Raw genomic sequence first — 27,225 nt, 5'->3', positions numbered from 1 at the left:
GTGTGTGTGCGTGCGTGCGTGCGTGCGTGTGTGTGTGTGTGTGTGTGTGTGTGTGTGTGTGCGTGATGTATGCGAAAATGAGGATATAGCGTCTCTCATGTGACACTGATGCAATGTTAACATCATTAGAAGTCTTACATATCTGCTCAATAATGAATTATTTGACATCACTATAGGGTCGGGAACAGGCTAGTGACACACACACACACACACACACACACACACACACACACACACGTACTGTAAGTACAGGAAATGTATATCTGTTCCAATCACTGAGCACACCCTCACTCTAACGATGCATGTATGGGCACTTACATGTATTTTTAGACTTCTGAGGGTTGTTTTAGATGATTTATTATAGACTTACATCATGTAGAAGACTCATATTTATAACTCTTGGGTATTATATGAAATGCTCAGTTCTATAAAAACAGGACATAAAAGATGTCCTGTGGGTGCTGTATGAATCAACCCATGATGAATTAATAATTGTGCTGTCTATACCACCTATAAAGCTCCATTTAAGGGCTAGTAAAGCTTCTGTCTATGTTTAGTGGTGTTCTGGGTGTGTTTAGTGTAAGTGACATCAGTGAGTGTGTTTATATCTGCTTTTATTGAACCTTCAGTACAGCACAAGCCTCAGGACAGAACATATTGCCACGACTGAGGAGATGTACATGTTCAGCATGCAAAATGGCCGCCTCAAAATACTGTATATTCTCGTTGTCAGAAGTAGAACACGTGTATAATTAACTTGATGAAATACACTACACAAGTGAAAGTGTTATTTGATATTTTATGAGCTAATGCAATTAAATTCGTACATTTTAAAGTCGGCATGAAACAGTAGATAGTCTTTGCTTCCCTATATCTGAGTGAATCAGCTTCTTGTAGGCGGGGACTTGATTTTGTACACCGGGAAGTCATTGGATGGTTGTAGTTTGCTGCTGTGATGTCACATGAGTGACAGGTTGTCCCGCCCTCACACCAGTAAACACGTCATCACAGATGTCAATACTCATTTATATTATAATATTTCACAAGAATTTAGATTTCATTGTGACTTAAAGTGAAGCTTGAGTATGTCTCGAGGTTCCCATTCCAGAAAACTCCAAACCTGTGGTCCGTATGGAGGAGGACCTTCAAAGGGAGCAGATTGGATCAGTTATCTGTTAATCATGAAGTTTCCTGCTAAAGCAAACTGGTCTCAACTTAAACTGTGTTTGGACATGGGAAAAACATCTGAAGCATCCAGTCAGTAATTACACCGCTCTCATTAGTAAGACTCATACATGGAGTGGGGGAAAGCGCATAAACATTTCCTCCAGTAATGGCTTTACCACAATTTGTTCTCTCCTGAACGTTCTGTTCCTCTCAGACAGAGGCTCTAAAAAGGATGACGCCGATTATGTGATGTTCTTTTTGCCGCTTTTACTTGGTCTCCAAAGCGAGGTTCTCCCACACACTGGCAAACCTGACAATCATACATTACTGCTTTGTATGAGTGCTGTCAAATGTCTGGCATCTGCAAATCGGCATTCTGTGAACAAAAATGAGAAGAACTGACCTCAATGTGAAAGAATAGTTTTAAAACACTGTCATTAACTCAACGTCATGTCATTCTAAATTGTCTTCCGCTGAACTTCAAGGGAGACATTCTGTTGAATATCCATCCTGCTTTCTATACAATGAAAGCATACAGACATCAAAATAAAAAAGGGCAATCAAACACCATAAAGGTAGTCCATTCAACATGAGCACTTTATGACAAGCCTTTTGAAGTCATATGCTTTTGAAATTATTATTCACTGGTGCATATTCACATTTGGTGCCAATGACACCAAACGACATTAAAAAAGCATTTATTTCGAATTTTCTGTAAAAATATAACAGTCCTTACTGTCACTTTGGATCAGTTTATATATACTGTATATACACTACATGGACAAAAGTAATGTGGCACACATCTTCATTATTGAATTCAAGTGTTTCAGGAGTATAAAATCAATCACTTCGCCATGCAGTCTGCGTTAACAAACATTTGTGGAAAAAATGGCTCGTTCTGAAGAGCTCAGCGAATTCGAGCGTGGTATAGATGCCACCTTACAATAAGTCGGTTTGTGAAATTTCATCCCCGCTAGATGTTCCACAGTCAACTGTAATCGATAATAATGGACAGTGGAAGTGTTCTGGAGCAGCAGCAACTCAGGCACGAAGTGGAAGTCACAGAACGGGGTCACCGAGTGCTGAGGCGTATGGTGCGTAAAAAAACACTCAAACTGGCATTAAAATCAGCACAAAAACTGTGCGGCGGGAGCTTCATGGAATGGGTTTCCATCGGTGTGGAATAATTCGACTGGCCCACACAGAGCTCTGACCTCAACCCCATCGAACACCTCTGGGATGAAGTGGAACGGAGATTGTGAGACAGGCCTTCTTCCAACATCAGCGCCTGACCTCACAAAACACTCAAAAATGTTGTGGATAAGAGTGGAAGCTGTTATAGCTAACTCCATATTAATGTCTATGTATTTAGAATGCGATGTCATTAAAGTCCCTCTCAAATACTTTTGTCCATAAAGTGTATATTGAATTAAACTAATAACTTCAGACTTCAGCAATAGCTACAGGGGACATGGCCTCTTCTCAGACAGATGACTGGAAGGGCTATTCAGGTCAATTAAACACTATATTTGATACTTCCTGTAGTTATTAAATCCACAGTAGGAGTCTAAGGGCCAGATTTACCAGTGCAAACCCTCTTTCGGCTTTAAAAAACTACTGTCAGGATTTACTAAAGACACGAAAAATGAAAAATTAGCGCTGTAAAGGCGTGGACAGTTATTTTTTTTTTCAGATGCAAAATTTATAGAAGGAGAGTAGTAAATGAATCATAAAAGGTGGTTTACTAAGGTTTGCGCTCATCAATTTACTGGTGTTTGCACCATTATTTACCGCCCCAAAAAGCACATCTTAAACCAGACACTAACTGGTAGATTGCATTGCTCATTATGGAAATGATCCGGCTGGGTCTGTGTTCTTTAATTTGCTCTTCGTCGGTAGATCACGCACAGAACTTTCCACTTCCATTTGCTTTTATTGGGGAATTGTGCTCTCACGGCTCACACTAATTTGCCCTGTTTAGTAAATCTGGCCCTAATCTGGCTGGTCCTGCATTGAGATGTCACTCACGTCCTTCTTTCTATGTTGTCCTTTGACCTCTGTGACTCTTGAAAGTTGTGTTTGGCTTTTCTCTATAAATTCTGTTTGATCTGCCCCACGGTACACTGTAAAAAATAATTCTGTGGCTTAGTAAATATTACAGAAATTTTTAACTTTATTAACTTAATAAAATCTCTGTATATCGTTTACTTGATTGTTTGAGTTAAACATACCAAAATAATTGAGTAAAAATCCAACAGTTAATTTTATCTAAAATTTACAGATATATTTAAGTTTTTTTCAATAAAATAATTTAGTATTTAACAAACCAATTATTTCTTTATAATATACTTAATATATATGTGAAATTTCTATCAAAATATTTGAGAATGTTTAATTAAACTGATCTGTTTCAAGAAACAAAAAAATTACTTAATTCAAATCAATATTATTAATATATTTAACACGCTCTTAAAATTGAGTAAGTTTACTCAATTAAAACAATGCCCCCCCCTCCCCCACCCTCTGACGTGACGAAAACTCGACGGTTGGAGTGAGCGTGGCTGTTTGAACTCTTTCCAGTCTCCAGAACAACAGCTCTCTTCTCAGCGTCGCAGATTTGGTGCATTTTCACTGTGAAATTCAGGTTGGTGTATGTTTTATTTTATCTATAAAATCATTACTGTGCTTTAAATCATATTTAATGCAAAACAACATACAGAGGCGTAATTCGACACCTAAACGAGACGAGAGCCGCGTTTGTCTTTTTGCGTGATTGAAACGCTTTGCATAAACACATGACTTTCATAATGATAATGAATATAATTATTATCATTTGGATGATAAAATGTCCTCAGAACTATCACTTTTTGTTTATTGGCAGGTTATGTCAGTCGCTCGCAGTATATTTCGGCTGTGCCTCAGACAGTGACTGTGAGTGAAACGCAGGACGGCGGTATGAAGTTCAAAGTTCACCCGCAGAGGCGAGTCTGTCTCCGGCATGAGGACCAGCGCAGATTCGGTAGATATTGGATAACAGAGTGGTTGATTACACTTGAATTAGGCTACCTGAATGTTTAAATATTTCATTTTTACTTGTTAAATAAGTTTAAATGCAGGCAATATTGTATACATGAAAAAACAGTCTAAAATGTGCTATATTGCTGTACTCATTGAAAATAAAGGCCAATGTAATGTATACTGGTGGTTGTCTGGAGTACTATTTTACAAAGGTTTAGAGAAAATAAAAAAAGTTAATATTACTCATTAATAAAAACAGTTAATATTACTCATAAATATTGTTTTTTTAATGTTTAAATGTTAAATTATTTCTACTCAATTGTATTTGTTAATGTACCAGATGCAGTTACACAGATTTACTTAATTTTTTTACTTGCATTTACTCAATTCATACAGTATATTTCATTGATTTCACAGCTTTAAAATTTACTAAATTTTTTTGAGTGTAAAAATGTTTCACCAATAAAATTGAGTAAATAATAGTTAAACTTTTTACAGTGTACATATTTATAAAGGTCAGATTAATATCATCAGCCCTGAATGGCATTCCATCCATATCTTTCCTTCACCCACACAACCTTTTTAAGCTGTGTAACCTCAATATCCCCTTTTCCTAGTGGGACTAGAAAACCTGTGGTCCTCAATTTCAGCTGTCATGACAATGGGGGCTAAGAAATCCCATAGCTCAGCAGGAAGGGCCACTTCGTATCGCTGTTCTTGTCACTGTGTAAAGAGATTGGCGGTTGTCAAAAGTTGGCGGCTGTCACTAAAGACAGCTTGAAGTCGGCATGAAACGGAAGTTACAATAGTCTTTTCTTCCCTATTGTGACGTGTATCCGAGTGAAACCGCTTCTCGAACAAGAAAAACTGCAGGATGGGACTTGATTTTGTCCATGGGGAATTGATTGGATGGTTGTGGTTTGCTATTGTTATGATGTCATGTAAGTGACAGGTTGACCCGCCCTCACGCCAGTAAACACATCATCAGAAAAGAGAAGAGATGTTGCTGCCAGAGGGAAGGGAAGTTATTTTTATTAAAGATTATGAGGGCACATGAATTGAAAAAAAAAATACTGATTGCATGGATAAATCATATATAATAAATGCTGCAATAAACAAGAATAAAAACAAAGAATGAAAAAAACAAGACTTGTCAATTATGATGTCATGTGACAAATTAATTACATTAAACTTGTTGTATGATGCAAAAGAAAGCGCAAACTCGATAATATAAGTTCACAGGGCATTGAAAGTGGCTTTTTTTATTTACCAGCAGAGGGTGCCAGGACATTTTTCACCTGAAGGAACAATGAAGGTCCCCTATAGATGAGTCTGTTGATTATTCATATAACTGTTGATAAAGTAAAAGGAATAAAATGCAATACAAAAATGACTATTACATCAAGACAATTAGAGCAAAGAAAAAAAGAATAGCATAAAAAGGATCAATGTTGTTTGTAAATGTACATTCATTTCACATTAGTGCTCCACACAAAGTCATTCACCTAGAAAAATGGTGTCTTGTGTCTTTCAGATTATTCTGTAGAAAGGCAAAACATCTTATAAAGGTGAGAAAATAAACCTTATGTCTGGATTTAAGATTTTTGCATAATCTTTCACTGAAAGAGCAGCTCAGCAGGAAATTAAAGAGGAAAAGAAGGATAAATTTAGGGGGCCAGGATTAGGCTGGTGCTAAAATAACAGACTCAAATCTCTCCTCAACAGGACAGTTCAATTTACAACAGAAAATTGGTGCGCTTTTCGACATTAAATAAGAGATGAGTTGTGGCCTCATTTTAAAAGTGCCTTTTTGAAGTTACGTTTTTGACTGGAAAAAATTCAAAGAAATCAAAAGTACGTTTGAAACATCACTTATGTCAGTGGCACAGAAAAAGCTGTTTAATTCTAGAGCTGGTTACACGTCAATATCATTCATGTTATTTCAGTTACCGGACACTATTCGTTTGGGAATAAATAAAAAAAGTATTCCTGGTTCAATATAAGATCAATCGACAGCATTTGTAGAATGATATTGATCACCACAAAAGTCATTTGGAAGAAAAAAGAAGAAATCACCTTAAGATCGCTGCACAGCTCCCAGTCTCCTTCATCCCCGCTGGTTCTGCACAGCTCCCAGTCTCTTTTGTCACCGCTGGTTCTGCACAGCTCCCAGTCTCCTTCATCCCAGCTGGTTCTGCACAGCTCCCAGTCTCCTTCATCACCACTGGTTCTGCACAGCTCCCAGTCTCCTTCATCACCACTGGTTCTGCCCAGCTCCCAGTCTCCTTCATTCCCGCTGGTTCTGCACAGCTCCCAGTCTCTTTTGTCACCGCTGGTTTTGCCCAGCCCCAAGTCTTTAGATGATTTATGACAGCTGTTCGGTCCACTCGTTTGCATTTCAGCATCTGGAGAGTCTTCTCTTGAGCAAGATTTGTGTCTTCAAGATCTGGAGTGTTTCAGTCTGTCTGTGACCTGCTGGGGTCAAAAAGCACAAGGGTTAAAGCTCATTCACGTGTATCATTGATCCCAGTCGAGAGTCATTTGTTCAACATCATAAGAATAGATAAAAATCTTTCTCTCTAAATCTAGGAGACCAAAAGAAAAACACAATAAAAACAAACAAAGAACATGGAAATTGTTGAATGTGATGGAACTGATAAAGGTAGAGCAAAGGAAAATAAAGTGTAAGTTGAAGTTATGTATGCTTCTAATCAACAAAATACCAACCTTTCCATCGGGGGTGCACCGATGAGCCTAACATGCTGCCTACTGAGGCATCTCACTATGTTTGGAACCAAGCGTTAAATGTCTTAGGTAGATAATTGTGGGAGATAATTGTTAGGTAGAACATAGTGTGATAAGCTATGTTTTAAAATGCATACAAAATCTTTGCCTTATCATTTGCTTTCTGGTCGTGCATGAACGTCACACAAACAAAACAGTGGATGGGCTTTGATTCCGAAGAAAATGAATTATGCGCTGTCAGGCAAGCTCCGGGTATCTCACTGCTTTTCTCTTTGTTTCACACACACGCACAAATGACACGTCATCTTAACGTTGACAGAATCATTTCTGGGCTGCTGTTACTTGGATGCTTATGAAAGCTCTCATTTAGAGCATCACACTGTGTGCAGGACTTATCTGAGAATGGACATGAGAATGGACATATTTTTCCATCAAAAGATATACAACAACTGCTATTTAAACACGCACATAACGAGACAGCATGCTATTTCAGACCTGGAGACTATCTGTAATTAATGTCAGATTCATTAAAACACGAAGAGCTTCATGTTTGTGTCAATATTGGGGATCAAGTGTCACACAGTCTCTATGACACACACACACACACAAATGACTGTGGAAAACAACAGGTAAAGAATCAGTCACATGTCAAACCACATGACAGAATAGATAGAGTGCTGTCTGCAACTGTCTGTCTGTGAAATGAGATGCCTGAGGATCGAGGCGACAGAAAGTGAAGGGGAAAGATGAGTTGAGACAGGAAGGGAACATAAAGGGGTGAAAGCCAGATGAGATAAGAAGCAGCGAGTGAAGTGAAGTGACGAGACGAAGTGACAAGAAATAAAGTAAAGAAGAAAGAGTTGAGAAAAGACAAAAAACACTCAAGAGACAAGGCAATAAAAGTAAAGAGTAAATGAGATGATAAGAAGAGATGAGATGTAAAGCAAAGAGAAGAGACAAAAATACATTAGATTAGGTGAAATATTAAATAAATAATGAAAAGAAGAGGTGAAACTGAAAGCTAAGTATATAAAAGAAGTTTGTTTGAACAAAACGAAACAAAACAAATACATTAAGTGCTAAGACAAAAAAAAAAGAGAAAAATTGAGAAGATAATCAAAGAGAACAGAAAAAATAGCCAAAAGACAAGACGAGAAGAAAAAATAAATCATGAGAAAATGATGTGATAAGAAGTATATAAAAAAAAAAAAATTATAAAAAAAAAAAAAAAAAAATAATAAAACCAAATAACTAAATGGCACACATATTAGATAAATTTCCTCATTGATGTCATATCTCTCTGCCGTTCTACAAACATTCCCTGCTGAACGGCTCCTAAACAGCAGCCCACATTCACAAGTGCTCTTCATTATCACGATATGTAAATAAACACAATGTGCTTATTGATCGACATATAAGCCCGGGGTCTCAAGGAGAATAAACTGGGAATTTACTACTGGCTGCAAAAGAATTTATATACTGTCTGGAAATGATTACTTTGCTTCTGAAACCAACGTGACAGATCTGTCCTTAATAAAACTCTTAACATGAAGCATTTCGAGTCAGACATGTATATATTCAGGTATAATGGAGGGAGCTGCTATTAGCAATGTTTTTACGCATATTTCAAACAGCGGGATGAGTGTTTTTTCCTTTCATATTAAAGAGAAAAGGGTGTTTTCTCAAAGGTACAAAGTTAAGCATCCTGGTTAACTACTACAGAAATATTTTATTAGTGCGTAGGTTCATTTGTCATAATGATCAAAGTGCTCTAGACCCCAGACATCTGTCATTGTCACTTTAATTGCGATAACAGAGATGGCATTTGCGGTGAGAAGCAGCATCAGTAACAACATGATTCTTCCTGACATAAAGACTTCATTAATCAAAAACCATCCCATCTAGGTAGTAGTCTAATATTTTAGGAATGCAAAAACAATAAAACTTCCTTCTCATCTCTTGCTTGTCATCTTTCTCCCTACATCCATATTCCTAAAAAGGCACCGTCGAAGTGAGTGAGGTCTGTTTTGAGTCACAGACCACCCTGTGATGATCCCAGAGCTATTCCGTGATCTGCAATCATAACATAAAGAACATAAAGCAGAAACTATAAAAACAACTACCTTTAGGGTTTCTGTGAAGGGTGAGGAACATCTGATTATATCAAGAATACACTCCTAAAAATGATGATCACAGAACCAGACTGTCAGGCTGCAGGGTAGATGAAGTAGGAGGCAAACTCGCAGATGAAGTAATCCAAGGTTTTAATTCACAATCTCACAAAAACAAGGAACAGGGAGCATGTGCTCAGGCAAAGATCGCCTAACATAAAACATTGACCGACCAGTGAGTACTGAAAGACAGGAACTTAAATACACAGATGACAACGAGTGAAGACAGGTGACGGTGATGAAGAACAATGGCTAATAACTAAACAGGTGACAGAGATGATGATGACCAGGTGCAGGTGATGATGACTGGGAATTCTGGGAAGTGTAGTGCAGACAGGACGATGACAGACGGTGAATGTGACATTACTCCCCCCTCCCGGTAGGCGCGACCTCGCGCCGTAGAAAGACCAAGGGGGTGGGAGGGTGGGCGCCCTGGAGGCTGACGGGGAAGACAAGGCAAGGGAGACAAGGCAGGAAGCCTCCAGGGCGGAGCAGACTGTGGGTGTGGTCAAGACGGAGACAACCCCTTGGGCGGCCATGGCGGTGCGGACCCTTCGGGCGGCCATGGCGGTGAAGCCCCTTCGGGAGGCCATGGCGGAGAAGCCCCTTCGGGCGGCCATGGCGGTGAAGCCCCTTCGGGCGGCCATGGCGGTGAAGCCCCTTCGGGCGGCCATGGCGGTGAAGCCCCTTCGGGTGGCCATGGCGGAGAAGCCCCTTCGGGCGGCCATGGCGGTGCGGACCCTTCGGGTGGCCATGGCGGAGAAGCCCCTTCGGGCGGCCATGGCGGAGAAGCCCCTTCGGGTGGCCATGGCGGAGAAGCCCCTTCGGGCGGCCATGGCGGTGAAGCCCCTTCGGGCGGCCATGGCGGTGAAGCCCCTTCGGGTGGCCATGGCGGAGAAGCCCCTTCGGGCGGCCATGGCGGTGCGGACCCTTCGGGTGGCCATGGCGGAGACGACCCCTCAGGTGGCCATGGCGAAGACAACCCTTCGGGTGGCCACGGCGGTGAAGACCCCTCGGGTGGCCACGGCGGAGAAGACCCTTCGGGTGGCCACGGCGGAGAAGACCCTTCAGGTGGCCATGGCGGAGAAGACCCCTCGGGTGGCCACGGCGGAGAAGACCCTTCGGGTGGCCATGGCGGAGAAGACCCTTCGGGAGGCCATGGCGGAGAAGACCCTTCGGGTGGCCATGGTGGTGAAGACCCTTCAGGTGGCCACGGCGGTGAAGACCCTTCAGGTGGCCATGGTGGTGAAGACCCTTCAGGTGGCCATGGTGGTGAGGACCCCTCAGGTGGCCATGGCCCCTCGAGTGGCCAGGACGGAGCCCTATGGCCCCCCCCCAAAAAATACTTGGGAAAAGTCCCGGGTACCAGAGAGGGCTCGGTGCAGGGCAGCGACGAGGGCTCGGTGCTGGGCAGATCCAGCGACGAGGGCTCGGTGCTGGGCAGATCCAGCGACGAGGGCTCGGTGCTGGGCAGATCCAGTGACGAGGGCTCGGTGCTGGGCAGATCCAGCGACGAGGGCTTTGTGCTGGGCAGATCCAGCGGTGAGGGCTTTGTGCTGGGCAGGACCAGCGGTGAAGGCTTTGTGCTGGGCTGGACCAGCGGTGAAGGCTTTGTGCTGGGCAGGACCAGCGGTGAAGGCTTTGTGCTGGGCAGGACCAGCGGTGAAGGCTTTGTGCTGGGCAGGACCAGCGGTGAAGGCTTTGTGCTGGGCAGGACCAGCGGTGAAGGCTTTGTGCTGGGCAGGACCAGCGGTGAAGGCTTTGTGCTGGGCGGAACCAGCGGCGAAGAGGGCTCTGAGCTGGGCGGAACCAGCGGCGAAGAGGGCTCTGAGCTGGGCGGAACCAGCGGCGAAGAGGGCTCTGAGCTGGGCGGAACCAGCGGCGAAGAGGGCTCTGAGCTGGGCGGAACCAGCGGCGAAGAGGGCTCTGAGCTGGGCGGAACCAGCGGCGAAGAGGGCTTTGTGCTGGGCGGAACCAGCGGCGAAGAGGGCTCTGAGCTGGGCGGAACCAGCGGCGAAGAGGGCTCTGAGCTGGGCGGGACCAGCGGCGAAGAGGGCTCTGAGCTGGGCGGGACCAGTGGCGAAGAGGGCTCTGAGCTGGGCGGGACCAGCGGCGAAGAGTGCTTTGAGCTGGACGGAACCAGCGGCGAAGGGAGCTTCAAGCTCGGCGGAATAAAAGAAAACAAAATCTCTGCGGGCATGACGCTGTCAGTCTTTAGCTCGGCGGGCATGAAGCTCACTGTCTCAGGCGCGGCGGGCATGACGCTCACTGTCTCAGGCGCGGCGGGCATGACGCATACTGCCTTGGCTTCGGCAGATCTGGCGTGAAGTGCAGGCTCAGCTGGACTGGCGTGACGTGCTGGCTCGGCTGGACTGGCGTGAAGTGCAGGCTCGGCTGGACTGGCGTGAAGTGCAGGCTCGGCTGGACTGGCGTGAAGTGCAGGCTCGGCTGGACTGGCGTGAAGTGCAGGCTCGGCTGGACTGGCGTGAAGTGCAGGCTCGGCTGGTCCGGCGTGTTCAATGGCTTTTCTGACTGACATGAAGGCTGGGTCGAACATCTTCAAAGCCAGGTCTGCACTGTTCGACACCAGCTTACGAGCCCGGGGCCAGAAGATCCCCGCAATCAATCTCCCCATCTTTTCTTCTTTTAGGGTCGGTCAATCTGTCAGGCTGCAGGGTAGATGAAGTAGGAGGCAAACTCGCAGATGAAGTAATCCAAGGTTTTAATTCACAATCTCACAAAAACAAGGAACAGGGAGCATGTGCTCAGGCAAAGATCGCCTAACATAAAACATTGACCGACCAGTGAGTACTGAAAGACAGGAACTTAAATACACAGATGACAACGAGTGAAGACAGGTGACGGTGATGAAGAACAATGGCTAATAACTAAACAGGTGACAGAGATGATGATGACCAGGTGCAGGTGATGATGACTGGGAATTCTGGGAAGTGTAGTGCAGACAGGACGATGACAGACGGTGAATGTGACACAGACTTTGTGCCTTGATGCAACAGGAGAATCATTCATAAAAGAAAATACATCTAATTAATCGATTTACCCTCAAAATTGCACAATATAGTAATGGAATGTTCCATGCAAAACATAACCTAGCCTGACACAGCCTAACCTGACATGACCTAACGTGACATAACATAGCATAACAAATTATAACTAGGGCTGTCAAAAGATTAATCGCGATTAATCGCATCCAAAATAAAAGTTTGTGTTTACATAATATATGTGTGTGTACTGTGTATAATTATTTTGTATATATAAATACACACACATGCATGTATATATTTAAGAAATATTTGCATACATATACTGTATATATTTACATTTAATTTATATTATATATAAATATAATTTTTTATATAACAATTACACATTTTTCTTAAATATATACAAGCATGTGTGTGTGTTTATATATACAAATTTAATTATACACAGTACACACACATATATTATTTAAACACAAACTTTTATTTTGGATGCGATTAATCGCGATTAATCTTTTGACAGCCCTAATTATAACATAACATAACATAACATAACATAACATAACATAACATAACATAACATAACATAACATAACATAACATAACATGACATGACATAACATAGCATAATTATAACATAACATATAACATGACATAACATAACATAACATGTAACATGTAACATGTAACATGTAACATAGCATAACATAACATAACATAACATAACATAACATAACATAACAAAATATAACATAACATAACATATAACAACATAACATACATAACATACATAAGTAACAACAAAATATAACATAACATAACAACATAACATGACATAACATAACATAACAAAATATAACATAACACATAACAACATAACATAACATATAACATAACATGACATAACATAACATAACATAACATAACATAACGTAACGTAACACAACACAACATATAACAAAACATATAACATAACATGACATTACATAACAAAATATAACATAACATATAACAACATGACATGACATGACATGACATGACATGACATGACATTACATACAACATAGCCTAACATGACCTACTGTAACATAACGCAACGCAACGTAACGTAACAACATATAACATAACATATAACATAACATATAACATAACATGACATAACATAACATAACAAAATATAACATAACATATAACATAACATAACATAACATAACATAACATAACATAACATAACATAACATAACATAACATAACATATAACATATAACATAACATAAAACAAAACAAATGACAGAAAAGGTTTTGCAGCACATTTTGCAACAGTTCACAACAGTGTTTTGTGGAACTCAGATCAATATGTGTGACCAGCTCCATGTTGTGATGTGGAGATGTGCTTGAGAGTCTGGTCACAGCACTGCTGTTCCTGTCGTGTCAGATTCTGTAGGATGCAATAATGAGTGAGCAGCTTCAGGCTAAAGGACACTGAGGGAGCTTCACCAGCAGAGCCAGGTCTCACAAGAAAAACAAGGAGCCGGGTCTAACTAAACAAACTATCCTCTACAATCCTCTACAATCATAAGGACCCCAATATTTATGTTTTTATGTGTAGACTATTGGCATTATTTTAAACAGGCTTTGGGCTTATTTTTTTACTTATATATAGTATATACTCAAAACAAAAACAAATATGATATAATATTAATAATAATGTAAATAAATACATATTTTTATTATAACAAAGTTGAAAATATTAAAACTAATCTGTAAATTATATGCACATATATTTAGATAATAACAAGCAGACATGACAATACTGACCTTTACACACAAAAATAAATGTCAACTCACCGAAGCTTTAAAAAAAATCTTACAAAGATTAAAAACAGTCACAAGCTTTGAAAAATAAGGTCAATATCACTAATTCATACCCACAATGCATTTCAAGGTGGTTTAGAGAGAGCAGTAAAGAGAAAACAAGAAAGAAGGTGGTAATCCGGGCTAAGAGCTGAATCATAAGGTCTCTGAACGTAAAGCCTGTGCAATAAAATGGGGATCAGATTAGAGAGCAGAATCAGGGGTAAAGCTTTGAGGAAAGCTGGCCACACGAAACCCCAGCAATCCTTTTAAACAACCATTAACAGAATATTACAGAGTCTTCCCTACAATATCTAGCTCCAATACTATTCTCACTGGACGCATTAGAGCATCATCCATTTATACAGAACATAAACTGACATACAGACCCAGAGGAGAGTTTTTGTAAATGTAAATAATCCTAAATTATCCTAAACTGTGTCATGGGATCAATTGTTTTCATATAAACCAGAGACAGCATATTATAAACAAACTTCAACATATCTCCTGTTTCGCAGTGCTGCTGAATCTCATTGTTTATGGAAATACACATATTAATGAACACCAATTATTGCCATCTACGGTGGTCTCTATATGTATGTCTGAGTGTGTGTGTAAAAGCAAGAGGAAAGCTTTTTACAGTAAAATTATGCATTTATTACTGAACTTGACATTTCATGAAAATGACATGATATTTTGGTGGCTCGTTCTGTTTGGGTCAATTAAAGAATGAATGACTTTTTTTAAATAAAGCTGAACATTTACCATGTTAAACATTAATGTATTAAATAAAAAAATTAACATTTAAATCATATGAGAATATCACTGTGAAGACTTTAGGAGGCGAAGCCTAAAAAAACACTATGATATTATTGTCTTTCATACATTATTTAGGTCTTATCTTGCACTTTATCTCACAATTACCAATTTTATATGCTGTGGTGGATATGGGCTTTCATGTTGTCATAAACTCTGGAGGAAAAGGAAAAGGGACTGTGTTTGTTTCATTATTCAATTGTCAAATTCAATATCCTGCATGTCATCACATGGACTAGAACACCAGACTCATATGAAGACCTCTCACACAGCTTATTTACACTACACATTCTTACTTACTATCCTTACTATCAAAATAAAAACATCCAAACCCGTCTGAGTGTATTTGGCTCAGCTATACATTCTGCAGTCCAAATGTCAGTCAAATCTGAAATCACCTACATAGAAGGGAGTCCCCAAGAGGAATAAACACACTAAACAATGTCTTAATGAAAATCTAACATAGTTTAGGGGATAGAGAATATCATTAGCTCAGTATAAAAAGTCCCCAATATGATAGAAACACAAAAGTGTTTATGAACTGAATACAGAGACAAATCTGATGGATTAAAGGGATAGTTCACTTTGAAATTAAATTTTGGTATGTTTTAGCTTACCTCAAGGGCATCCAAGATGAAGAAGTGTCTTTGTTTCCGCAGTAGTTTCAATTTTGATAGTTTTAGGTCAAACCGTTCTAGTCTCTCAGTCATTTGATGCAGGTCTATGGTCACTGTCTCAAAGAGCATGCACAGAGTCCAAATTAAAACAATTCTCCATCGTCCAAATTAAACAATTCCCCATCGTAAGTACACATTGATGGCCTAAGACACGAACAGTATTTATATCGTTTTGACCTCTTATACACAGCCACGTCCAAGTGATCTGAGGGCGCGCGCGCATCCTGGTGTGTGACGTGTACGCAGACTGGTGTATAGACACTAGATGTCGCCTTGTCTACGGCAGTTCATTGGAACGAATGTCTTTAAGGCGACATCTACACAGCAAATTCTGGTCTTTGGAATAAACTCCATGCGAGTTAAAATCAACTCAATTTGAGTGTACATGCGTGACCATCAAATAGACTTCAACGCAGAGTTAAAATAACTCCGCTCTTGGTGTTGAATTTTTAACACTTTTTCAGATTTAAAATATAACTCTTTCTGGAGTTAAAATACAAATCATACAGAGAGTAATTGTAACTCTAAAATTTAGTTATTTATAATATGAACTCCTTAACAGTGTCAAAAATCAACGCTTAAAAAATATTGCATTTAACACTTCTTAGAGTTAACATATATTTAACATAATATAATGTTTTATGTGAAAATGATATACTGAACGCCATACTCTCAACTCAGTGCTTTTATTTGATCAAATTCATACATTGGTTTAAAAATTCCATGTATGGACACAATTTAAAATAAAATACTGTAAAAATCTAACAGCAAAACATTTACATTTATGCAGCTAACAGAGTGCCAACTAAAAAAATTAAATTGTATAAAACAATGTCAACAACACATCACTTCATTATATAAAATCAAGACTGCAGGATTATATAGAAAAACATGTAGTGCAGTAGGATTGTGTAACCTGAGATAGACACTTATACATCAGATGAAGTAACAATGAACAACTTCACAGTGAACTCATTTAAATGGGACTTGAACAGCTTGTCAAAAGCACCCAAGGATGTACATGACTGACAAGGCAAGAGTTTTTTGTCCAAGACAATGTAAAAGGTGAAAACCTGTGCTTTCGAAGTCCCTGAGGCAAGAAGGTATAGCTGAGGGTTTCCTTCAGTGGTCAGGATATGATCATCAAGGCTTTGGAATGACTTGAAACACAACATAAATGTCTCTTTATAAACAATTTGTTTAAAAATAGGCATTAACTACAATATTTGGAGTAGGATAGTGTTGTCTTAACAAACCTTGTGAAATTTCACCAGATTCCACCAGTTGTGGAGTGAGAAGATGCAGCAGGACAAGTAAAGAAGCCATGTCGCTGTCCCATTCTGGAGACAGAAAAAAACGTAGTTGTTTCAAAGTATGTTTAGGGCATCTCTAAGTTAGCCCTGTGAATTGTGTATCATAATATATCAAAATGATGAAATATTATTGGGGTAGTTTTATTAGTAGTTTTTTATTGTGTGCTGGAGAGCAAACTGGATACTGTACATGCCCAAAGCCAAGGGGACTTACTCTTACTATGTTCTTACATGCATCATGATTTTTTTTAATGTAAAATTTATGAAAAGCATTCACAAAGCATGAATTCATGAGCTTTCATAATAAATTACATTAAGAAATAACTGTGTATTAAGTGTTTTTAGCAGACTTTTTGGGAAATAATCAATAAAAACTTTTTAACCAGAAGATTGATTGGCTCAAGTAACAACATTACTATTTTGATGATGACTGTACCTGGATCATCAGTAGTGTCAGATACTTCATTCAGTGCAGCTTTCAAAAGCTGTTTTAGGAGAGCAGTCTCTTTAAGGTTCCTCCTGGCCTCCTGGATGACTTTCTTTAAAACTGGTGTTCCATTTTTCCAGGAAACTTAAAGCAACCTCTGCTCCAAACATCAGTAAGAAGTCTTGCAAAATCTAATTAAAAAAGGAAAGACAACCATTCAGACATCTAATGTAATGTAATATTTTTGATACAATTTTCATAATCACAGTCATCCCTGCTGGCTTTGACGAGAGAATTTGCTTTACATTCACGTTGCACTATTATCAACATCGTGAACTGACATTAAAGAGAAAACATGTAATTTTTGTTAACTGTTATGTTAGTGTGATTGAAAATGCAAAAAAAAAATAAAATAAAAAAATGTTTAAGCTGAAAACTACGCACTTTTTTAACTATTCACTAGTCTAAAACGTTTATCATTACAATTCAAACCCGTTGCAGGCCAAACGTTACACTTTCACGGCTCAAATATATTATTATCCAGGGTAGACACTGCAGTTAGGACGTCTGTAAAACAGGCATAAAGTTCCATGGCTGTATAAAGTGTATTACCTCGTCGGCATTAACGTATGGAAGCTCAACAGAAGAAGGTTTCTTGAGTTGAGTCACCATTTGACGGCAAAAAAAAACTAATTTTCAGAAACACGGTGTGAAAGACGGTTAGCCTATCTAATGTTAGTTCGTTTAATCGAGGGGAAAAAAACTCACAAAACAGGCTAACAGCCACTCAATTCAAACACCACGTTCGCCACGGTCATTGACGTTAGTACACACACATATAATGCAACAGCTACGACAAAACGTGTTTCTGTCAGAAAATATCGAACATTTTGAATATATATATATATATATATATTGTAATAAAAACGTTTTTACATACCTCAAGGCGGATCCATTAGGCCTTTAGTGCTGCACCAGGGTCGTGACTCGATCGTGTGGCGCACTTCTTAATATTTAACTCCAGATGTAGTGTTAAAACACGCTTCTGAACACCATTGAATAAACTCCAAAATACAACACAAACAGGGAGTATCCCATAACACAAACTGTAGTCAGAGTTAAAAAATAAACTCACAAATCTAACTCTTTCGCACTTTTTTGCCTAACTCTGGATTTTTCAACTCCATAAATTTGCTGTGTAGTGTATATATATCTATAATGCTCCCTCAGATCAGATCACTTGGACGTGGCTGTGTATAAGAGGTCAAAACGATATAAATACTGTTCGTTTTCTCACACAAACCGCTCGTTTCTTTCCTTGCTGAATAAAAGTATACTTTTTTTTTTTTAATCATAGCGACCCCAGACGTATAATTGATAGTATAAATACTGTTCAAGAGAAATTTGGCTATTCTTGGTCATTGTTTTTAATACAAATATTAAGCCATGTTAACCTTTTCATGTATCAACCAAGTATTGCCGGATGTCCGTACATGTAGCTTTGGTATGAACCTGTTTGAAGTACTCTACTTGTGTTATCACAAATTATGACATAAAGCCCATATTCAAGCCACGTCTATAACATTCATAAGCATGCATGTGTTTTTTCTTCCCAGCAAGTATGAGAAAAAAAAATCATGCATTCTTGAAATCATTCCCAATCATAAATCTCATTGACTTTTTTGCTTCATGATTGCTTTATATGCTACACACACACATTCCACCACCACTCAAATTACAAACTTACACGCACACACTTAGGTATGTGTGCATGTGCATTGATTTATTGCATTAGAGTCACATTTCATAAAAGTTATAGCTGCAAGTCCATGCTCATGTTGTTTTTTAATTTAAATAATTCTCAGTAAAATATACACCGTCCAATTCCAGAAACAATTATGTAGTCCTCTATTATAGTCCCCTTATCAGGACTGACATAATTAAACAACAAATAATGAATAACACGCCTTCAATTTAAATTATAACTCAAAAATCAAATTTTGACATGTTCCACTCATATGCACATATGAACACCCATAGGTCCATAGATTTTTGAGTCTTTCAGAGGCACTTAAATATCAATGGACTGATAAGCTGTGGGCAAATACATTATGAGCTGCAAATTTCATACTGATTTGAATCACCATTTTATTCTATTGTGAACACCAACAACATGCAAAGAGATCAGGACGTTACAGCCTCTGCTGTAACTCCCTACTGAGTAGATGATGAATGTGAGACATTGCGCTCCCCAGGCATCTGACTCATTCTTCAAAGCCTAAATTACACCCAAATGGTATACACACATCGAAACATTTATCATTCTCCCATCTGTCCATCTATCGTTTTCATTTCATCTCTCTCCTTTTGCTTCTGTCCCACATTTATACGTCAACTTCCCTCACAGCGTTTCCCACATCAACAGCTCGGTGATGCCTTAACCCCTGAGCTGGGAATGCCAGAATGTGGGAGAGTACAGCAGGATCACTGACCCCTATCTTTGCACATGAGGATTGGCCTTGATGGCCAGGCATTCACTGTGACTGTGATTGGACATAGCCCTGGAACAATATTATGGCCCTGGACAATTATGCTATTTTAAAGGTTGAAATTTTGATTCGGAGTTCTCCTACAATAGGTTTAAATGCATCAAAGGTAAAAAAAAAAAAACATTTTAATTTTCTCATAATATACATTGCAGCATCACCTTAATTGTCTTAGTGTCTGAAACGGATCAATCAAGGATTCGGCCTCTCTAAACCCCCCCTATCCTAGAGCCTACTCTGCTCTGATTGGTCAGATGGTCCAGTCTGTTGTGATTGGTCTAGTCTGCTGTGATTGGTCAGACGGCCCAGTCTGTTGTGATTGGTCTACTCTGCTCTGATTGGTCAGACGGCCCAGTCTGTTGTGATGGGTCTACTCTGCTCTGATTGGTCAGATGGTCCAGTCTGTTGTGATTGGTCTCCTCTGCTCTGATTGGTCAGACGGCCCAGTCTGTTGTGATTGGTCTACTCCGCTCTGATTGGTCAGACGCCCCAGTCTGTTGTGATTGGTCTACTCTGCTGTGATTGGTCAGACGGCCCAGTCTGTTGTGATTGGTCTACTCTGCTGTGATTGGTCAGAAGGCCCAGTCTGTTGTGATTGGTCTACTCTGCTCTGATTGGTCAAACGGCCCAGTCTGTTGTGATTGGTCTACTCTGCTGTGATTGTTCAGACGGCCCAGTCTGTTGTGATTGGTCTACTCTGCTCTGATTGGTCAGATGGCCCAGTGTGTTGTGATTGGTCTACTCTGCTCTGATTGGTCAGACGGCCCAGTCTGTTGTGATTGGTCTACTCTGCTGTGATTGGTCAAACGGCCCAGTCTGTTGTGATTGGTCTACTCTGCTGTGATTGTTCAGATGGCCCAGTCTGTTGTGATTGGTCTACTCTGCTCTGATTGGTCAGATGGCCCAGTGTGTTGTGATTGGTCTACTCTGCTCTGATTGGTCAGATGGCCCAGTGTGTTGTGATTGGTCTACTCCACTCTGATTGGTCAGACGGCCCAGTCTGTTGTGATTGGTCTACTCTGCTGTGATTGGTCAGAAGGCCCAGTCTGTTGTGATTGGTCTACTCTGCTCTGATTGGTCAGACGGCCCAGTCTGTTGTGATTGGTCTACTCTGCTGTGATTGTTCAGACAGCCCAGTCTGTTGTGATTGGTCTACTCTGCTCTGATTGGTCAGATGGCCCAGTCTGTTGTGATTGGTCTACTCTGCTCTGATTGGTCAGACAGCCCAGTATGTCGGAAAATGAAACTCCCATTACCATATCTGAATTTCAGGCTTCCTCAGCGTTGATAAACAGGGATGTGAACAGTAAAGATGGCGTCGGTTTTACCGTATCAATTCAAGTCCTCGTCTTTTGGAAGTGGAGCAAAGTGGATTTGCTTTCGCAGCAGAGAACAGCGTCTTCTTGACATGTCGAAAACATGAACCAAACTCTTCCTGTCTCAGCTACAACTGCAGTGTTTGAGGGCGGGTCAAAGCAGACGTTCGCCGGCAGCCAATGGCATTATGCAATTTTGTTGCAATATTACACACATGAAAGGTAATATCTGAAAAAGCATAATAGGGGCACTTTAACAAATCAGATTTTACAGTTGAGTTGGGGCTTGATCAACATTCTCACCCCTATCCTTTTAGGGGTTGTTAATGAAAAAAGGTTAGGATCAAAGCCCTCAAATTGGCTTTTAAAATTGGGTACACCATGTTTTGGGGTAAACACGGTTGTGCTCTAGGGCATGTTGGAGCAGACTGCTTTTATTTACAATTATTGTTTCCTTCTTGTCTGGTGCATTAACTTAATTAAGCTGTTTGTGTATCCCAATTATTTATTTAACCAGGACAAAATAATTAAGAATGTCTTTTACAGGAGTGTCCTGGCCAAAAATAACAGGGAGTTCATAATACACTGGTGCGAATATACACACTCCCAACCTTAAGGTTAGAAAAACACTAAAGAATTAAGATGCATTGCTGTCTTTGGACAACAATTAAATGTGTCTGACTATGATTTAAAAGACAGCACTTTAGTGTAAGCATGGGGGTTTCAAGTAGCCTAAAGTTTGATTTAGAGGTGATATGCGTTTGTTTTTAGTCTTTCAGGCTGTCTGGAGCTGAATATCAATCATCTAAGAATGAGAAGTCATTTCTTCACTGAAAGCAAAAACAACGCAAGACAAGGCAATCACAGCCACTCAGAACACATCTTTCCTTATTCATATATGGAGTGGAGATTTGGACCAATTATGTAGCTGCACATTTGCATACGACTGAATTCTTCTGAATTCTCCATAACTCATGTCACCTCAAAGTGCCAATGTATTGAAAATTATAAACTCACTGAATAGTGTTATCAATGTTAAAGCCGGGATAGTTCAGCAAACAAATGAAATTTCGACATAATTTACTCTCCCTCCTGTCGTCAAAATTTATGACTTTCTTTCTTCTATGGAACACAAAAATAAATTATTTTAAAGAAAGTTTTTGACGGACGTCAAACTTCAAATTCTTTGTACAAATGCTTTGGTATATGTAAGATAATTGCGTAAAGAAACCTCAAGCATTCAGGCACAGATATTATATGAATGATAGATTGCATGTTATGCTGTCTCAAAGATGCAACTTTGGTTTTATTTAAAGTATATGCATGTGTGTCGTGTGCCTGTGCCTGCACCTTTTGACTCACTGGCCATTAATAAACAGCTAAACCTGGCGATGGAGGAAAGGAAGGACATAAAGAGCTCCCAATTCCCTAATCACATGACTCATTCATCCAAGACTGTCATGCAAACGCATAGCTAGGTGGTTGAAATTCAAAACATGCTTTAAAATGATTCATTCATGGCAGGCATTATTGAGGCTGATTAAAAGATTACTGGAGATCATAGTTGATCAATAGAAAAAAAGAATAAAAAGAGTCAGAATTTGGCGTCAGTTTGTTCTCCCAAGTCGATATATAGATTTTGCTGTTGCCATGACAACACCGTCGCCAGATTGTCCAAATAAACAAATCACTTCAACTGATGTGTCTCTGTTTGGACCTTTCATGCTAACCCTGAATTATATGTATTTTCACCACCAAAAATAGTAGATTGCTGGTTTTAGAGAAATACTGAAGAGCTTTAGCCCAGATTCTCCTTTGTTAAAAGTCATTTCTGATGTTGTTCTTATCATGTTTCAAGCTTTGATGGATTTTAGAATTGACAAAGCGGTTTTGAACAGAAGCCAGTATCAGAGCGAATTAGTGGAATGAAAGAGAACAAAACACAGTAGATGTGTTGAGTTTCAGCTTTCATAAAAGGACGGGTTAAATCAATGGCCTATGAACTGTGATTAATCTCAAAGACTGCGAACAAAAGTTTTTTTTTTTTTTTTTTTCAGTAACCTACAAAGATTCGCAAATGGTGTGAATGAACACATCAGACGACCCAAACCCTCTGTAGTTCGCACTCTTATTCAGATATAGGTCACAACTCATGATGAGTTTAGATCAGGGCTTTTTTTGATAGCAAAAGTGAAAGAAATTGGCTGAAAAACGAAAGAATCTTGCGAGAAGACCTTGTATGAGTTAAACTGATGATGTCAATGCTGGGATTTCATAGTTGCAGTAATTTAAGGAGTTAACTGTACATTAATGAAATATGACCACCATACTATCAAATATATTAACACTTTGGATCCTGCATTTTGTTAATAAAAGGGATACTTTTGAAGAAGTGAAAATTTTCTACAGTGTTGTGATGCATTGAGAGAGATGGACTGAGCATCTCAGAAATAATCAGGCTTTTAGAGGAATGCAGATCTGCCAAAATATGATCACAGTAATGAAGAAGCACCGTAGCCTCATGTTAAATTCTTTTTAACATTTGCACGACCCTTTCCCCCCTAAAAAGCTCAAAGAAATACCCGGTTCTGGAATATTTTCCTGTTCAAAACTTGCAAGTTGCAACCCAAAGATGCAAACCGGTCCTTATTTGCCCTAAAACACTAAATACGTGAGTCATTTCAAACCTGAAGCCTCAATTAAACATGCATATATTAAAACTCAAAGAGTCACGAAGCATCAACTGAAAATCATCTTTTGTTTTTTCATGTAAGAGCAAAAGTCATACAGGGAGAATAAATGACGACTAACTCTCTCTACGAAGAACAAACTGAATTCTTAATCTGTTTATTATACTGTGTTTCTTGGGGCCTGGAAGTTTAGTTGTGCATTTTTTTGTACTATCCATCAAAACCCTGAAGTTAAGCAAAGTTGGTAACAAGCTCTTCGCTTCTTATACATGATCTTAAGAGAAAGAAAGTCTACTAAGAGTTTCCTTAGCGCATCCCACGGGGTGCAAGAGTCCAGGACTTTGATTAAAAGAGTAGTTCAGCAAAAAAGTCCTCATTTAGTCATCATCCACTCATTTCACTTCAAACCAATAGCTCTCGCTACAAAATGACACTTCACATTAATCAGAGCCAATCAAGAAGCAAAATGGACAATAAAATGCACAAAAAAGGACCATGATTATACAGTAGTGGCCAAAAGTGATGTCCCTTTATTCAAATATTACTACAGACTTTTTGTGTAGTTGTGCTTTCAGTCAGTTGTTTTATTTGTGGTAACGCAATGAAACATGCCAAATTGTATGAACATCATTTTTGGCCAGGCTGTCATGCAAAGAAATAATAAACACATGCAAAAACAAGAACCAATGAAACATTATTAACTGGATTCAAAAGGTCAGTATTTCAGATTTTCTTTGGTGTCTTTCATTCACAACAAGAGTGTGAGATGTCTGTGTCTAATTAGAGTAACCAAAGGCTGTGAATGTATAGGGAGGGCAAGCCAAAGATCATTATAACATCTATTCACACCAAGAATGATAACTATTAAGATAACTATTTCAGCGTGCAAACTAGCGGACGATATCTTTCTGTTTATTAAAGGGATGGTTCACCCAAAAATGAAAATATTGTCATCATTTACTCACCCTCAAGTTGTTCCAAACCTGTATGAGTTTCTTTCTTCTGTTGAACACAAAAGAAGATATTTTAAAGAATGTTGGTTGACGGTAGCCACTGACTTCCATGGTATGTTTTTTTGGTATGAAAAATCGTTCTAAAAAGTGATTGCAACGATATTGTTTCTCTGTGCCGTTACTGTTGTGGTTGAGGTGTGAACTCTGTTATTCTTTTATGTTTGGAACAATTTTATAATAGTTATCATCCTTGGTGTGAACAGGCCTTTAAGCAGGGAAGGTTTTCCTCCCATTTTTATCACAATGGATGCCAACACACAGATATAGAATACATTCATTATCCAACACTCCGTTGGATTGGCATCAATAGCGGATGAATAAATGAATCATGAAACCATATTATTTATTTGGCAGGGCAAACCAGCAGCTCCACTGGGATCTACAGGGTTTAAACAAACAGGTCAATGCTGAAAGCTAGAAATACTGATTTTCTGGTAGTTCTGCTAACTAACAGACATGCAAACACATTACTCTGACATGTGAATGTCATGTGTCTACCTATATCAGTCGACGTATGGAGGTCATGTTGGATTGAGAGGGTTATGGTGTTTAGAGTTCAAGAAAGAAGCTTGAGAAAGAACAAAACATACGTTTCATGTCTTTAAACAGCAATATAATGCATGGTTAAATGCACAAAAGAGATCGAGGTCTATCAAGCACCTCTCGAAGAGAGAACCAGCCTCTTAAGGATTTTATGTTTAAAATTACAGACATTGTAAATGAAGCAAAATAAACTTGCAATACTGCAAAGGCAATCAATATTCCTCTGTAGATCTTTAACCACAATTCGCAAGTGTTGCAATGGCATTGTATAAGGCAGAACAAGCTTAAGCTCGGTGGTGAAAGAACATGATCATCTAGATGGACCTGTCCTACAAAATACAGCTATGGTCACTGTAAAAAAAAGTCGCTGCCTTAAATTGAGTACAATCAACTTTAAACTTAAATTACATTAAACTCACTTGAATCTTGTATAACTTATTTTGATGAGTTAAAGCAATGTGAAAACATGTTGTCATAACTCTTATCTTTTTTTTACACCAGAGCATTTGAAGATTTAGTAGAAAGTCTTATTTAGAGCAACGTATAAAAAGTGTTAGCAAGCATGCAGTGTTTTTTGTCCACTGAAAATGTTTTGGAAAGACGTATTTGTCAGGCAACCGATCAACGCGAAATTATCCAGCATAGCCTTTTGAACGGACTGTACATCCATCCTTCATATTTCTGTGAGATCTAATATGTATTATATTTATTAAAAACATTTCATATTTATTGGAAGAATTATATTATGTTTTTTATTCTAGCATAGGAAAATAGCTTTCCTTGCATTTGAATTTACATTTATCTGTATTATATATGTATAGTCAAGTCAGGTTGTCACCTTTATTAGCGCTGTATACAATACAGATTGTTTCAAAGCAGCTTTACAGTGATAACAGGAAAATAATGCAACAAAGTTTGTTTCTGCTGTACAGCAGATCTAGAAGAAAATAGCGTCATAGTCCAGCTTAAGTTCAGTGATGGTTCATTTTTGTTGTAAAAAAGTTATTAATTTAGTTCATTATATACATAGCTGCCCTGGAAAAAACAGTAATGTCATCGTCCAGGCCTGCGTTTCCCAAAAGCATCGTAAGCTTAAGTAGATCTTAAAACACCCTCTTCGATCAACTTTGCTCAAGATGCTTTTGAGAAGCGCAGCCCAGCTCAGTTCAGCTGAAGTCATTTCATTGTTGATTCAGTTTCGTTGTAAAGATCATTCATTATTAAATTAGTTCATTTAGTCTAAAAAAGCAGTTCTGCAAATATTATGTCATCGTCCAGGTGGGTGTGTGAGACAAAAAAAAACCATATCTAAATCAAGCACAACTCCCCTGACGACAACGTAATTTGGTTTCTGAAAATGCTCTTAATAGAGTCACAATGAGGAGGACAATCCATTTAAAACCGTCACACACAACACACATTTTCAAACCTTTAAAAATACGGTGAGACTGACTGTGTGACTGTGAGTAAAACTGCACCTAATCCATTTCCCAACAAATAAGATTAAGATCGAACAGTTTCAGTTCGTTCTAATTGACTGAATCAATCGATAATCCACCAAGTGACTCCTGATGTAAAAGTGTGCTTGTGGAGGACACAGCTATTGTAGGATTTGAATTCGAAACGGCAGGCACATTATGAAGATCTTTAAGCATTATAGATCATTTATTAACCACTATATTCCAGAGTTTCCACATGCACACAAAGAACTGAACTGCACTGCAAACCCCCAACAGACCTTATCAGAGCCCTAAAAACTGTCCTCAAACACCATCTCTGTTTATGAAATATGATCATACAGCACACTCTATTATGTGGTGCACTTGTGATGAGATGAAGTGCACCACTTCTTTATTAAAGACACTTTACATGAATAGGGAACAAAGAGTTGCTTTGTGGAGTCAACCTCAGGAGGTCAAACTAAATT

General features: G+C 39.2%; 1 protein-coding gene and 1 long non-coding RNA gene across 3 annotated transcripts; both read right to left on the bottom strand.

Annotated features, from left to right (window-relative positions):
* Window positions 1-5,193: 5,193 nt before the first annotated feature.
* Window positions 5,194-9,275, bottom strand: LOC308689462 (uncharacterized protein). 2 transcript variants are annotated; one of them, XM_081363173.1, is made up of 4 exons: window positions 9,054-9,275; window positions 6,262-6,660; window positions 5,691-5,725; window positions 5,194-5,536 (listed from the first exon to the last, which is right to left on the bottom strand). In XM_081363173.1, the coding sequence occupies exons 2-4, from the start codon at window positions 6,580-6,582 to the stop codon at window positions 5,506-5,508; spliced, it is 387 nt and encodes a 128-aa protein (XP_081219299.1). In that variant the 5' UTR covers window positions 6,583-6,660; window positions 9,054-9,275; the 3' UTR covers window positions 5,194-5,505. The 2 variants fall into 2 exon arrangements, with proteins under 2 accessions (XP_081219299.1, XP_081219300.1); XM_081363174.1 differs by lacking the exon at window positions 5,691-5,725.
* Window positions 9,276-16,121: 6,846 nt separating this feature from the next.
* LOC308689848 lies at window positions 16,122-18,265 on the bottom strand. The gene is made up of 4 exons (XR_014030069.1): window positions 18,131-18,265; window positions 17,200-17,381; window positions 16,707-16,790; window positions 16,122-16,610 (listed from the first exon to the last, which is right to left on the bottom strand). It is a non-coding gene; the product is annotated as an uncharacterized lncRNA (long non-coding RNA).
* Between the last annotated feature and the right edge of the window lie 8,960 nt (window positions 18,266-27,225).

This window comes from Scardinius erythrophthalmus, assembly GCF_964197995.2.
Source record: "Scardinius erythrophthalmus genome assembly, chromosome: 4".
In the NCBI taxonomy this organism is placed as follows: domain Eukaryota; kingdom Metazoa; phylum Chordata; class Actinopteri; order Cypriniformes; family Leuciscidae; genus Scardinius; species Scardinius erythrophthalmus.
This window is presented reverse-complemented; position numbering and strand designations above follow the sequence as displayed.

Bases quoted from the DNA above. Each gene is read 5' to 3' on its own strand.
- LOC308689462 (XM_081363173.1), bottom strand. From the start codon at position 6,582: ATGCAAACGAGTGGACCGAACAGCTGTCATAAATCATCTAAAGACTTG. The intron at 5,726-6,261 runs GTGATTTCTTCT...GCCTTTCTACAG, and splicing joins AGCTGTGCAGCGATCTTAAG to AATAATCTGAAAGACACAAG. The intron at 5,537-5,690 runs GTGAATGACTTT...CTTTATCAACAG, and splicing joins ACAAGACACCATTTTTCTAG to TTATATGAATAATCAACAGA.